The sequence below is a fragment of the Artemia franciscana genome, chromosome 6 (genome assembly GCF_032884065.1).
Source record: "Artemia franciscana chromosome 6, ASM3288406v1, whole genome shotgun sequence".
Lineage (NCBI taxonomy): Eukaryota > Metazoa > Arthropoda > Branchiopoda > Anostraca > Artemiidae > Artemia > Artemia franciscana.
This window is the reverse complement of record NC_088868.1, coordinates 19486192-19501736: the sequence shown is the minus strand read 5'-3', so window position 1 is coordinate 19501736 and position 15545 is coordinate 19486192. Positions and strand designations below refer to the sequence as shown.

Genomic DNA, 15545 nt, shown 5'->3' with positions numbered 1-15545 from the left:
TATATTTATTGGTCAGAAATGTAGACAGTTCAATACACTATTTACCTGATTGAATTTCAAAGTACACATACTAAATGAAAGAAAAAATTGGCAAATGACATGCAAAATACATAATTTGGGCTATATATTTGCATATTAGGCGGACTGGGGTGAACTATAGTGGAGTTGCAGTCAAAATGTATTAACTTATAATTTTTCAAAATATAATATGAAGTAAGATTTGTTCCTTAAACATTCTTCCTTTCCAATAGCTCTTAATCTTGACCTTAACCATTTTTATTCATTTTAGAAAGGTTAATTTTCCACTCTTATCATCTTCATGTGTGAAATTGTAGCTGGCCAATACTTCACTGGTCTATTACTAACCTTCCCCAGGTGGTGTTACATATGTTTTACGGGGGTTAGCTAAGACTACGTTGTTTTTCATAATTCCTATTCCAATTTTATTTGCACTTCCTTCCATTCCCAGGCAAACAACCATTGTTTTATCCATAAGATACAAATTTTCTATTTAAATTTTTTGCTTTAATTTAAGCAAAGCACTGTGTTCTAGAGTAGCTGAATCTACATGACGTTTTATAAAGAGCGTTTGTAACGGCAGTAATAGAAGTGGAAAAAGAAGCTAGGGGCAGGTTCTTAGTAGTACCCTATAACAATTGAAAACAATGCCAAAGTCAAAAATCTAAGAAAATGTCTGCTATTTTCTTTCCGTCTTTATGTAGGTAAGACTGCAAAGTAGTTTGTATTAGATCAACCGAAAAAATAAACCAATCAGAAACAAGGTTACACTCTTAAAGACCTTAACTAGTATGGAAAATGGATCTCCGACTTAACTCTGGCATTCAGTTTACATTATTTTTAGTCCATTTTACATCATTTTATTGTCAAATATTGCACAGTTTGAATATTTTCCATCCCTACATTTAAAATGAATATAGGTCCTTGGAAATAAAATTTGGTATCATTTTTATACTTTTTCACAATGTAAACATGGGTTCTAGAACCCACTTAGATCACCCCATGAATTTACCCCCTTTTTATTTGAATTCACACCATTTTAAATGAAGATTTCTTACGTTTTCGCAATTTCGCATCCTGAACTTGAAGATGGAAACAGGTCTTGTGAAATAAGAATCGGGTGAATTTGTGAAAGAAGAGTTTATTTATATTCCATTTTTCTATACTACTGATAAAATTTAATAATTTAGTATCATTTAATATTAAGGGGATAATTTGATACCAATATCTAGAAAATTTACATTATCTTTGTTTTCTTTCAATAGCCTTTATAATCATGCGTTTATAAATTTTTTAATATATTTCAAAGATCAGCTACCTTAGAATCAAATCGCTTAGGTGCAAATAGATCAACCATTTCACCTTGAAAATCAATAGTGACAACCAGTTTATTTCCATATTTAGTAATATCACATTTCATTTTCGTAATTTTGTATTCCTTCCAAGGTCTAAATCTTTTTTCCTAATAGTTATATTATATTTATTTTCCATTTTCACTTCGCTTAGCTGTTTCTCCATTTATTAGTAAATAATTTTACTAGACAAATTTCCAAATCAAAAATAATTTATATATTAACACATAATTTGCAATCAATGACTTTTATGATTGCTTTTCTTTCTGAAAATATAACGCAGTAAATATTATATAGATTAGCAGGTAGTTAATCTAATAAAAGTTTAATTTTTATTTCAGCAGTTGATCCTTCATCCGCTTTGAAAAATATTCGATTTATGCTTTCAAAAATCAAAACAAAACAAAGGGTATACTGTTTTAAAATTATTTTAACCTTCAACTGCTCCACTATCAACTTTTTGTACTTATATCCTTACTATAAAAACCGTTGATTAGCGTTAGAATAATCTTCTTTAGCATCACTGAAACCATATTTAAAATCTTTTAATGGATATTTATATCCATTTACTCTCATTTCAATTCTATCAGTGTTCTTATGGTTATGTTATACCATATTGCTTTGTGTATAACAGTTATCTTTTTCAGATTTCTGTAAAACAAAAAAAAATTTCAGTCGTGTTATAGCGTTCACTGACCACCCTCCATGTTATTTTGTATTCCTTTTTGCTATCACTTTTATATTGCGCATTTCCCATCTTAATTCAAGTGAGCTGCACTTTCCAAATCTATCTTTTAATTTTTACAACTTCTTTGTTAATCCAGTTTCTGATTGAGTTGCTATGAATTAAGGCGTATATAATACTGATAGCTTCCGAGATAAGTATATTGCATCTACTTTAAAATTATGAGCTCCAGATTTTACAATCATATTGGAGAAATCACTTATTTTTAATATAATTTGATGTGTAATGCCTTTAAAAACACGATAAATATTTTGACAAAATCGAAATAAGTGTGAAAATGGTAAATATATACTAACCTCGTGACTTTCTTTTGTTTTGCTAAATCTTTTAAATAAACCACTATTAAAAGCGTTATTTCGTTTTATTGTAATGGTCCAACTACCTGCTGCAACAGGTGTAAACGTGTTTTCAAATTCATGTTCTGCTTTAAAGAAATTAAAGGATTAGGTTTGATCTTTATACCAAAGCATATTAGTAGCTGCGCTTCGACTATAGTCATCTGATAAACTAATAGATTTTTAACAGTAGTCGTTATATCTACATAATCAATATTTTCAATACATTTTCAATCGATAATATGGCATTCCTGCCATATTCGGCATTTCTGAACAAGTTAAATGCATTATTTATTAAAGTAGCTTCATCATTATTTCGCATATTTGTTCGATCCAATCATGTTATTTTCACTTTTGCATAAAGGTAACTATCACTTGGAAGAATCAGAGATTCCACATCTTTAAAATGAAATTATAATTTAATTGTTGAGATAGATCCACATTTTTTTCTAATTTCTGTATATTCATATTTGGCTGTAGAATTATCAATACAAGGCTTCTCAAAATGTTTCCCAAAAGGAGCAACAACTTGATTCACTACCATTTATATGCGGAAAAAATTATTAAATAAATTTTAAAAGATTTTCAAACAGTGGAGGCTGATATCCGATTGTCACTGAGGTTAAAGCATCACTGGGGATAAGTCCCTTCCTTAAAATCATTCCGTTCAATTAGCCTTACCTCTGTTCATCAAGATGTTTATTGAAATATCTCTTTTTATTTGGATCTATATCTTTTAGAGATTTCACATCGTTTAACTCTCTTTGATTATAATCTATCCAGCCTTTTCCGTATTCAATTGCTCAGTTTTTTAATAATTCCGGTCGAGGTTTCTTTTATATTTTTATAGACGTCTTGAATAATAGAGAATTGGGGATATTTAAAAAAAAACTACTAATCCCGCTACCATACAGTCTTATATACAATTATTATTTCTTATTGATTAAAATTTATTATAGATAAATTTTATTCAATAATTTCATTAAACTTTTTTCAAGTCCAAAACATATCAAATATTCTCTCTGTTTAGATCGATTAATCTACATAATTTACCAGATTCAGGAATTTTTAGTGTGTTGAGATATTAGTTATGATTGATTGGAAGATATTGCCTTTCTATAAGAACCTCATAGACCAGCGTTTCAGGTTTCGCTTTTGTAGCAAAACTCCATAACACCTCATAGGTTGTATTACCATTCACAATATAAGTATCCACTAATGAGCAGTGATTATGTTTTTTATCAACATTGCCTTTAACACTACGAAATAGTAAATTATATTTATTACTCAGTCTAGCTTCGTTTTCAAATCTTAAATGAAACATAAATTACTATTAGACTGAAATTTATGATTCATTTTCAAAATGATAACAAAGTTCATTTTTATTATGCTGGACGATTTATGTATTTGGCAATGATTTAGGGGTGAATTGAAATAACGGCTAGAGAAATAATTTAAACTTTCTTCATCATACAACCCATTGTATATTTTTTCCTTTATTCAAACGTATTGTTTTTGAACTGATCACTAATATTATACCATAAATACCATTATACTAATGTTATACCATAGTGACAACAAAACCGATAAAGAATTAACATGGAGGATTGTCAGTTAACGCTATAATAGAACAAAATTTTTTGCTGTTTTACAGAGATTTGAAAAAGATAACAGTTATACGCAAAACAATAAGGTATTTGACCATAACAACACTGATAGAATTGCAATGGGAGTAAATGAATATAAACATCCACAAAAACATTTAAACTTGATTTCAGTGATGCTAATAAAGATTGTTCCAATGCCTATCCACGGTTTTACAGTTAGGATATACGTATAAAAATGTTGATAGTGGAACAATTGTAAGTTACACTGATCTTCAAACAGCATATCCTTTATTTTATTTTGATGTTATAAGCCATGAATTGAATATTTATCGAAGTTGATCAACTGCTGATACAGAAATTAAACTTTTATTAGATCAAGTACCTACTAATTAATATAATATTTACTGCCTTATATTTTCAGAGAGAAAAACAATCATCTAAGTCATTCATAGCAAAGTATATGCTAATATATAAATTATTTTCGATTTGGAAGTTTGTTTAATAAATTTATTTACAAATCAATAGAGAAATTTTTAAACGAAGTTATAATGGAAAATAAACATAATCTAACTATTAGAAAAAAGAATTATACATTGGGATGGAATACAAGGTTATAGGAATGAAATGTGTTACAGCTAAATATAGAAATAAACTCGTTATTACTATTGATTTTAAAGGGGAAATGGTTGATCTATTAGCACCTAAATGTATTAATTCTAAGGCAGCTGATCTGGAAAAAAATTTAAAAATTAGACTAAGGCATGACATTAAAGGCTATTGAAAAAAAAAACCAAAGATAATAGAAATTATTTAGATATTGAAATTGGAATATCCACTAAATATTAAATCACACTAAATTATTACATTTTATTTTTAGTATAGAAAAAATGGAATATAAATCAACTCTTATTTCTCAAATTCATCTGATTCTTATGTCACAAGAACTGTTTCGATCTTAAAGCTCAGGATGCGATATTACAAAAATGTAAAAATTTTTCACTTAACTGGTGTCAATTCAATTGAAAAGTGGTATATTGATCGGATGATCTAAGTGGGTCTAGAACCGGTGTTTACATTGTGAAAAAGTATAAAAATGAGATCAAATTTTATTTCCAAGGACCTATTTTCATTTAGAAGGTTAGGATGGAAAATTTTCAAAATGTACAATGTTAAAATGATGTAAAATGGACTAAAAACGATGTAAATTGGACAGATGATTTAAGTGGGGCAGAAACCTTATTTTCTATACTACTTATGGTCTTTAAGAATCTAACCTTTTTTCTGATTGGTTTATTTTTTCGGCTGATCTAATACAAACTACTTTGTATTTTACCTACATGAAGACGGAAAGAAAGAACAGACCTTTTCTTAGATTCTTGACTTTGGCGTTATTTTCAAGCATTATTTAAAATTGTTCTTAATTGTACAAAAAAATGCAGGGAAATTCCAACTAATATTGAATTTTAACTAAATTGAATGCTACTAGAAGAAATTCAGTCAATTTTTGAAGGAAAGCAGTCACATTATTTAATTTCTGCTGCTCTAATGTCATTACTGCAATTTATAGTGCAACCAATCATAATCCTTTATGAGAATAACAGTAAATTTCAACGGCACTCGAGAATCTCTGGAAAGGCTTAAGAAGGACCTACTCTGCAAAGTTTTGTAATCAAGTTTTGCCCTTGGCTCGGAGCTACTCAGGTATCTATGAAATTTACGCTGGTTTTTAACAATAAAAGTGATACAGAATAAATATCAAAAACTAGGAACAACCTACCCCTAACTTTTTCTACTTCTATCCCTGCCGTTACAAACGCTCGGTATATACGTTATGTACATTCTAATTCGTCTGGAACACAGTCTTTTGCTTGAATTTAGGCAAACAATTTAAATACAAGTTCTTGTATTCCTGTGGTGGCGCGGTGGGTTTGACGTCAGCTTGGTAATACGGGACCCAGAGATCGAATCATGCTGCAGCAATGCACTGCAGGGCCGACGCAGGGACCTTAGTAGTCAAGAAGCGTCGTTAATCTGATACATAGGACTGGAAATTGGAATTGATAGTTGTGTGCCCAGGAATGGATGGAAGTGCAAATAAAATTGGAATAATAATTATGAAAAACAGCGTAGTCTTAGTTAACCTCCTTAAAACATATGTAAAGCCACCTGGGTAAGGTATAGTAATTGGTCAGCTACAATTTCACACATGAAGATGATACAAATGGGAAATTCAGCTTCTTAAAATAAAGAAAACTGGTATAGGTCAAGATTAACAGCCATTGAAAAAGAAAAATGTTTAAGGAACAATTCTTACTTCATAATATGCAGAATAATTAAAGTTAACACACTTTGACTGCAACTTGACTATACTTTACCCCAGTCTCCCTAATTTGCAAAAATATAGCCCAAATTACATATTTTTCATGTAATCTGCCAAGGTGTTCTTTCTTTTGGCTTGTATACCTCTAAATTCAATCAGGTAAATATTGAGCTGTCCATATTTCTGACCAATGAATATAGTGAACATACCACTTGATATTTTTTTATGGTCTTTCTGAATATAATAATTGCTATCCAAATATATGACCCATATTATATATTTCCCATGTGTTTTTGATTCTCAATTTTGTCACCATTGATGCTATTTACAGGTAAACTGGTTGAAACAAGAGTGACACAAACAAAGGTATATAAACTGTAGCTAAAATAAGAGGGGGAATGTATCATCTTTGAGGGTCTGTAAATTCTTAAAATAGGCTAGAATTTGCACTAAAAGTGATTTCCATTTTGGGAAAGAGCATAAAAAAATGCATCAAGTAGCGCATTTGCTTTATTCATAGGTTGACATTGTGGACTGTCTGGCACAAGATTGTGCATTCAGTGGTGGTTTTAGACCTCATAATCTGGGAGAAATGGTACTTTCATAGGAGTGTTAAAATAAAAATTAAAAGATTTTAATATCAATTGTCAGAAAAACTAGGGGTGTTCCTGCCTCTGCCCAAAACTGCCATTGCATGCATTAGACAATTCAGTTCTTTCTTCTTCCAAATATGTCTATTGCTGCTGTCATAATTATATCCTGGTAACACCCCTACCCTCCCCACAATGAGGCAATAGGCCTAAATAGTCCTAGGCTAAATATAAAGATTTACCAATTATTATTGTTTTGCATATTTAATTTTTTTTTTGGCATTATGAAATAAGCCTAAAATATAGTAGAAAACCCAAAAAATCAACAAACCTTTGCATATGACCTAAGATTAAACATGGCTGCAAAGTTGGTAATACTGTCATGTGTCTTAACTGCTAAGATATGCCTCCTCTTGTTCCTTTTCCAATAAAAGTGTATATCTTTGTCAAAAAATAATGGAATTTCAGCTTTAGAGTGTTTGAGTGAATCTTCCCATGTTAGTCCAGATGCTGAGAAGAAGTGCAGTTGATCTAGTTTATAATTATTTAAACAGACATTACTAAAATTTTCAACTGCATCTGATGAAATTGAAACATCACTTTAGGCATAATTTACTATAATCTAATTATGTTTTACATTTAAATAATTTCTAAATAAATTTCACTCTTATATATTCTTCTTCAGAAATATTTGCCCTGTTAATCTAGAATAAATCTTGTCTATTGAAGATGATTTTTCTTCATAACTGTCAATATATTCATAGAGCAAATCCCTTTCTTTACTATTTTTTTGAATTCTTCAGTTTTTTTAAATACATCAGGAGCATACTTGTAATTATTTCTTAAACCATTGCAATTTCATTCATAACTATTTGATTCATATTTGATTTGTTATCAGGTACTAATCCTCTAAGAAATAAATGCAAGTCTTATTTTGAGAGAGTATGCATTACAATAGAGATTTGCTTAGGAATTCTAAGGTTTTTATTAATTCTAAATTCTTTTAATACTAAAGTAAATCCATGTATATTACCAGTCATATGTTTGTGATCTAAATGAAAATTTTATCTACTACTAGCTGTTGGGGTGGCGCTTCGCGCCACCCCAACACCTAGTTGGTGGGGGCGCTTTGCGCCCCCCCCCCCAAGCCCCCCGCGCGCGTAAGTCGTTACGCGCCATTGTAGTTGTGTCCCTATGTCCCACCTGTGAATATAGATATATATATATATATATATATATATATATATATATATATATATATATATATATATATATATATATATATATATATATATACCGGGACACAGGGAATATAAATGACGACCGGGACACAGGGACATAACTACAAAGGGGACGCCGGGGTGCACAGGGGGATATATAAATGACGATGGCGACTCAGGGAATGGTCGATTAGCAATCACCATCAACAAAGCTCAAGGGCAATCATTAGAATCATGAGGTATAGATCTGAATACGGATTGTTTTCCCATGGACCATTATATGTTGCATGTTCAAGAGTCGGTAAACCTGACAATCTATTTATATGCACAGACAATGGGACAGCAAAGAATGTTGTATATTCGCAAGTTTTACGTAGTTAAAAACATATATATATATATATATATATATATATATATATATATATATATATATATATATATATATATATATATATATATATATATATATATATATATATATATATATCTATATTCACAGGTGGGACATAGGGACACAACTACAATGGCGCGTAACTAATATGGCGCGTAACGACTTACGCGCGCGGGGGGGCGCGAAGCGCCCCCACCAACTAGGTGTTGGGGTGGCGCGAAGCGCCACCCCAACAGCTAGTATATATATATATAAATAATTTGTTTGTCTGTGTGTCTGTTGAGTGATGTCATGTAATCATGTCATGTCGTCATGAAGTTAGTTGTCATTATTATTATGGCGATGACGTCATTAAAGGTATTTAAAAAAATCGTTCAAAGACAAATTTTTAATTGAAAGAAGATCGTGGACGGAAAAATGTTTAATTGTTAAATGACTGAAGAACCTACAAAGGCAACAGCCGAGGAAGCTACTCAAAAAAAGCTTCCAAAAGGAAGCTACTGCACAAAAAAACTAAAAAGAAAAAAAAAACTAAAAAAAAGGTAAAAACCAAAAAAAAACTAAAAAGAAAAAAAGGGGAAAAACTGAAAAATTTATTTCATCATATATCAATTCAAAAACGAATGTATATACAGACCAGGACACCAGGACACAAATGACAACCGGGACACAGGGAATATAAATGACAACCGGGACACAGGGACACAACTACAACGGGGACGCCGGGGGGCACAGGGGGATATATAAATGACGACGGGGACACAGGGAATGTTTGATTAGTAATCACCATCAACAAAGCTCAAGGGCAATCATTAGAATCATGAGGTATAATTAAAAAACTAAAAAAGGTAAAAAACTAAAAAAAGACCAATTCAAAAACGAATGTATATACAGACCGGGACACAAATGACGACCGGGACACTGGGACACAGGGAATATAAATGACGACCGGGACACTCAAAGAGAAATTACAAACTGGGACACCGGGGCACAAATGACGGCCGGGACACAGGGAATATAAATGACGACTGGGAAACAGGGACACAACTATAACGGGGACGCCGGGGGGGCACAGGGGGATATATAAATGACAACGGCAACACAGGGAATGTTCGATTAGCAATCACCATCAACAAAGCTCAAGGGCAATCATTAGAATCATGAGGTATAGATCTGAATACGGATTGCTTTTCCCATGGACAATTATATATTGCATGTTCAAGAGTCGGTAAACCTGACAATCTATTTATATGCACAGACAATGGGACAGCGAAGAATGTTGTATATTCGCAAGTTTTATGTAGTTAAAAAAATATATATAGATATATCTATCTATATTCACAGGTGGGATACAGGGACACAACTACAATGGCACGTAACTAATATGGTGCGTAACGACTTACGCGCGGGGAGGGGGGGCGAAGCGCCCCCACCAACTAGGTGTTGGGGTGGCGCGAACCTACAATGGCAACAGCCGAGGAAGCTGCTAAAAAAAAAGCTGCTCAAAAAAGCTTCCAAAAAGGAAGCTGCTGCACAAAAAAAACTAAAAAGAAAAAAAACTAAAAAGAAAAAAAACTAAAAAAAAGGTAAAAACTAAAAAAAAAAAAAACTAAAAAGAAAAAGAGGGGAAAAACACAAAAATTTATTTCATCATATACCAATTCAAAAACGAATGTATATACAGACTGGGACACAAATGACGACCGGGACACAGGGAATATAAATGACGACCGGGACACTCAACGAGAAATTACAGATTGGGACACCGTGACACAAATGACGACCGGGACACAGGGAATATAAATGACGACCGGGACACAGGGACACAACTACAACGGGGACGCCGGGGAGCACAGGGGGATATATAAATGACGACGGCGGCACAGGGAATGTTCGATTAGCAATCACTGTCAACAAAGCTCAAGGGCAATCATTAGAATCATTAGGTATAGATCTGAATACGGATTGTTTTTCCTATGGACAATTCTATGTTGCATGTTCAAGAGTCGGTAAACCTGACAATCTATTTATATGCACAGACAATGGGACAGCGAAGAATGTTGTATGTTGGCAAGTTTTACGTAGTTAAAAACATATATATATATATATATATATATATATATATATATATATATATATATATATATATATATATATATATATATATATATATATATATATATATATATATACATATATATATATATATATATATATATATATATATATATATATATATATATATATATATATATATATATATATATATATATATATATATATATATATATATATATATATATATATATATATATATATATATATATATATATATATATATATATATATATATATATATATATATATATATATATATATCTTTATTCACAGGTGGGACACAGCTACAAGGGCGCTTAACTAATATGGCGCGTAACGACCCCACCAACTAGGTGTTGGGGTGGCGGGAAGCGCCACCCCAATACTAGTATTGTATAAAGTCTATAGTTTAACACATAAATAAAACCCTTCTTACTTTCCACCCTCTAATATTACTTCTTTTGTTAATTGCTATATTTTTGTTCATTTTCTATTAGCTTCGTCTTATCATTACAATAGTCATATTGTTTCTTTCCACAGTTTGAACAAGATGGCACATGTAGTTTGCTTCTCTGCACAAAAAAAAAAAAAAAAAAAAAAAAAAATGGCAAAGCAATCTTTTGCACGTTTCTCAAAGATTCAGTCTGTATTCAATTTGGAGAATTAAAATACAGCTAAAGAATGGTTAAAATATTTATGTTATTTGCTTATTAATTTATGAATTAGTTTTATTGATAAAAACCAAAAACTTAGATAAAGGAAACAGTATAAATAATTTATCTTTAATAGAGTAAAAACTGAAAAAACAAATGAATTATTAGGTATGGTAAAAAAACAGAAAACATTTCTTTTATTAAATGATCTTAATATTTATTCAAATAATACTTTAAAAATAATACTTCAAAATCATTGGATTCAATTAATCATTACGTTTTCAATAGATAAATTAATAGAAATAAGATTAATTTTTTTTTGCAAAACCCCTCCCCCCGTCTGTTATCCATTTTGATTAATTTCATTATATTCTTTACTTTTACAATAGATAAATTAATAGAATATACATAAACAAAATATTATATTAAAATAACGTTTTAAAATCATGGGATTCAATAAATTCTTTTCGTTTTCCAATAGATAAGTTAAATCAAAATAAAATAATTTTTTTTAAACCCCTCCCCAGGCTTTTTTTTTAGAGGGAAGCTTGTCTGCTTTTTACTCCTTGATCTGGGCCAGTGGTCTGGTTGTATTGACATTGCTACACAAGGTAACAGTGAGAGTTGAACTGTTGGATTGTAATGAATGATCACTCAATTACTTTACCAACTCGGCCATGCTAGCCTGCAAGGAGGTCTTATATAATCTTTATGTGTTTCATTTGACTGGCTTCTGATGCGTGTTTGGTTTTCTTCCCAGAATTCTTTCATCAAATGAAGGATTCTTGGGAAGAAAGCCAGAGGTAATTAAAAGAAAAACTATTTCTGATTCAGAAAATTTGTTTAATGAAATTAGCAACTAATAAATGGAGAAACTTTTAAGCAAAATGAAAATGGAAAATAAATATAATTGAACTATTAGGAAAGAAGATTTAGACATTGGAATGGAATACAATATTACAGGAATGAAATGCTTTTCAACTAAATATGGAAAGAAAAGTGTTATCATTATTAATTTTAATGGTGAAATGGTTGATCTATTTTCACCAAAGCGTTTTGATTCTAAAGCAGCTGATCATAAAAAGAAATTAAAAAAATTAGATAAAGGTATGATTTTAAAGGTTATTGAAAGAAAAAACAAATAAAATATAAATTATTTAGCTATTGATATCAAACTATCCACTAAATATTAAACCATATTAAATTATTACACTTTGTCAGTAGTATAGCAAGAATGGAGTATAATTAAAAAAAACTTTCAATTACATCTAAAATTCTTATGTCACAAAATCTGTTTTGATCTTAAAGCTCAGTATGCGAAATTGTAAAAATGTCGGAGATTTTAATTTAAAATGGTTTGAATTCAATTTAAAAAGGGGTAATTTGATGGGGTGATCTAGGTGGGGTCTAGAACCTGTCTTTAAATTGTCAGAAAGTATAAAAATAAGACCAAATTCGATTTCCAAGGACCTGTTTTCATTTTGAATGTAGGGTTGAAAATGTTCAAAATGTGCAAAATTTGATGTTAGAATGAGGTAAAATGGACTAAAAAGTGATGTTAATTGAATGGATGAGTTAGCTGAGGCAGAAACCCCATTTTCTATATTACTATCTTATGTATATCAGTTTCGTATGTCAATTTTGTCAAGGCGAAATCACTAAAATGAGAAATCTAGTTTTGACTATAATTTCAAAGATTTCAATTTATGGTGATTTCACAGCCGATTTGACCATTATGGTGACTTCGCAAATGCATTTGAATTGATCTTTGGATGTGTCAATTGGAATTTTATTTACATATTTTGTTACTACTTAAATTTAGTGGTAGCAACAGTCTTATGTTTGGCTTGTTTGTGCTTATGGGGGACTTTGATTATTGCAATCAGTTTGGAGGATTTGTGCTGACAGCACAGCCATTTATTTGCTAGCACTGTTATTTAAGGACTGTTTGTAATATATGAAGCTGTTCTGGTGTTGTAAGATGCCTGCAGGTCTCCACTTCATTATGAATTCGTTCCTGTTCTAGGAGGGGAAACCCTGCCATTGGGGACTCATAATGAGGTAAGAGTGGATGTGGATGCTCTGTCAGTTCTTCTGACCAGAACTTTCAGTGCAAGCAATATTTTAGAGTGACACCCACTGAGGAAATTCTGGCTTTGTAAATGGTGCAGCTTTGCAATGAGTTTTAATTATTTTGGTGGTTTTGAGGGGAAGATTTAACCTCTTCCTGGCTATATAATTTATAATGGTGGCCTTTCCATTAAGGTGGTAGTATACTATTTGTAGGCACGAATGTATGATATGTTGGTGGTAATGGACCTGACATTACTTGTTCAAGAGGCTGACCCTCGTGAATGGCAGAGCATTGACAAGTGCTGCAAATTTACTTACTTAGGATAAGGGGTTAATATGAGGACAGCAGGGGCAGAAGTTTATCCTGTTTTCTGCTTACTCCCTTTAGGCTCTGAAAAGCGCTGTTTTTTGTATTTTTCTTTAAGAGAGTAATGGGGGGCGGGGGTTGCCCCCCCTCTGTATTTTAGAATATTCACATTTAATAAATCTTCTATTCAAATTAAAGTTCTAGGAACCCGTTTAAGTCTTAGCTCAGTCTTAGCTTCAGCCTTAGCTCAGTATATATTCTTGCGTTACTCAAGGCATTCTCATAGTAAGCTCTTAGCAGGTTGACTATTTTCGTTGAACACCGTCTTTGAGCATTATTTGCCATAACAAGGGTCGTAATATCGAGTCAAATGTAGGAATGAAGTCACGAAAGACTGCGAAGGTATCCAATCCATGAATGAAGTGCTGGTGAAGAAGAAGTGACAGGGTAAAGATATGATCTACATACTCTTCTAGGGTGAAAACCTGCCTGGTTGTTCCTTGTCTGTTGTATCCACACTCGTTTGAAACCAGGGTGGCTTCCACTTGCTATTTCTAGGTCTTTAAAAACAGGCTTGCTTAGCTACATTGTAAAAAAATGTTCAAACAGGTTCTCTGAACCATCCAAAATCACTTCCAGAAGAGCTTGTGCATACTTGATAGAGCTGTTTTGTTTCATGTCAATAATTTTATTTCTTAGTGCAATCAGCGTGGGCAACAACGTTCCCATAAAACATTTATTGTCCCCCTGTAATATGTCAAGTGCCCTGGTGGCAGGCTCAGTTACCTTGGCATACTCCTCAAACTCAATCGCTTTCAACTTTGGTTGGTTTAGTTCGGTGCAAACCTGCCATATATTGTCGCATACTTCGATAATACTTTTCATATTCTCATATCGAGAACTCAAGCGAGTTGCATTGGAAACAATCAGCTACTTTGATAAGTAAATCTTGGATTTTATCAGCGGCTTTCGAACTCGGCCTCGTCGCATTCCACAGTGCTTGACACTTCCCCATTGAAGCGTGGTAGAGTTTTTTATACAGCACATTTGACATGGCTGTTTCATTATCTTTACTAGCAACAAGATCCAAGGGCGTGACTCGCATAACGCAAGTGGGGGTATTTACTTCCAGACTCTTCTGTTTCGTCTGACTTTTCTGTCTGCAAGTCAAGCCCTTGAAGACTTGAATTACTCTCCCCATACTTGAATTAAAAGGCAACAACTTTTCAAATCACCAAATACTGCATAAGTTAGGCTTCTGATTTTCTATCCCCCTCTGACCTTGCTTATGGTAGAAATGGAGTATTAAGTGATGGATCTTTTTCGATTCTGATGCCATTTTCGGTCTTCCATGACTTGAAATAATAAGGAAAGACCTTTTAATCCAGAAAGTATTTCAGAAATTTAAATTTGATGAATTTGCTATCACTTGTTGCATTCCACAGCATTTACAACACTTGGCTTAAAAGCTTGGCAGATATATTCATTTATCTGCTATAGTGCAAACATAATCCAAGTCAGCAAATTTCTTCTTCAGATTAGTCATCACCTCTAGGAACTGCTGATCTATACAATTAGACAAGGTGTTCCAGCGCATAATTCTTGCATAATGAGTCAAGTCTTGCACAAAGTTCTTCAAAAGTTTTCTCTCCGCAGTCACAAGAGGCCATTTTCTTCAATTGTACAGTCCACTGTGAGATCATCAATTTGACTCTGATAAAGTTTACTTGGCATTTTCTCAAAGAAGTCTCTGCTCGAAGTCCTTTTTCTAGGAGGCTGTTCTGTCATGGTCTTCAGAAGTCCAACTGCTGCAATCTTCAAGTTGATTCGGAGGTTT

At 32.2% G+C, this 15545-nt stretch overlaps 2 protein-coding genes across 8 annotated transcripts in view; one reads left to right on the top strand and one right to left on the bottom strand.

The window, feature by feature from the left end:
- The window catches only part of LOC136028154 (probable tRNA N6-adenosine threonylcarbamoyltransferase), a 38124-nt gene extending 37572 nt beyond the window's left edge, over nt 1-552 (bottom strand). The window contains exon 1 of one of the 5 annotated variants that reach the window (XM_065705826.1): nt 367-552. Coding sequence is in view for 4 of the 5 variants with exons in the window: in XM_065705827.1 (XP_065561899.1) it covers nt 367-493 (127 nt within the window). In the remaining variant the exon portion in view is untranslated. Of the gene's footprint in view, nt 1-265; nt 300-366 lie in introns of those variants that run through there. The other 4 variants (XM_065705827.1, XM_065705831.1, XM_065705828.1 and 1 more) reach the window with 4 other exon arrangements.
- A 5385-nt stretch (nt 553-5937) lies between these two features.
- Nucleotides 5938-15545, top strand: part of LOC136028152 (uncharacterized) — a 202470-nt gene continuing 192862 nt past the window's right edge. Inside the window, exon 1 of one of the 3 annotated variants that reach the window (XM_065705822.1) lies at nt 5938-5999. The gene's annotated coding sequence lies outside the window, so the exon portion shown is untranslated. The other 2 variants (XM_065705821.1, XM_065705820.1) reach the window with 2 other exon arrangements.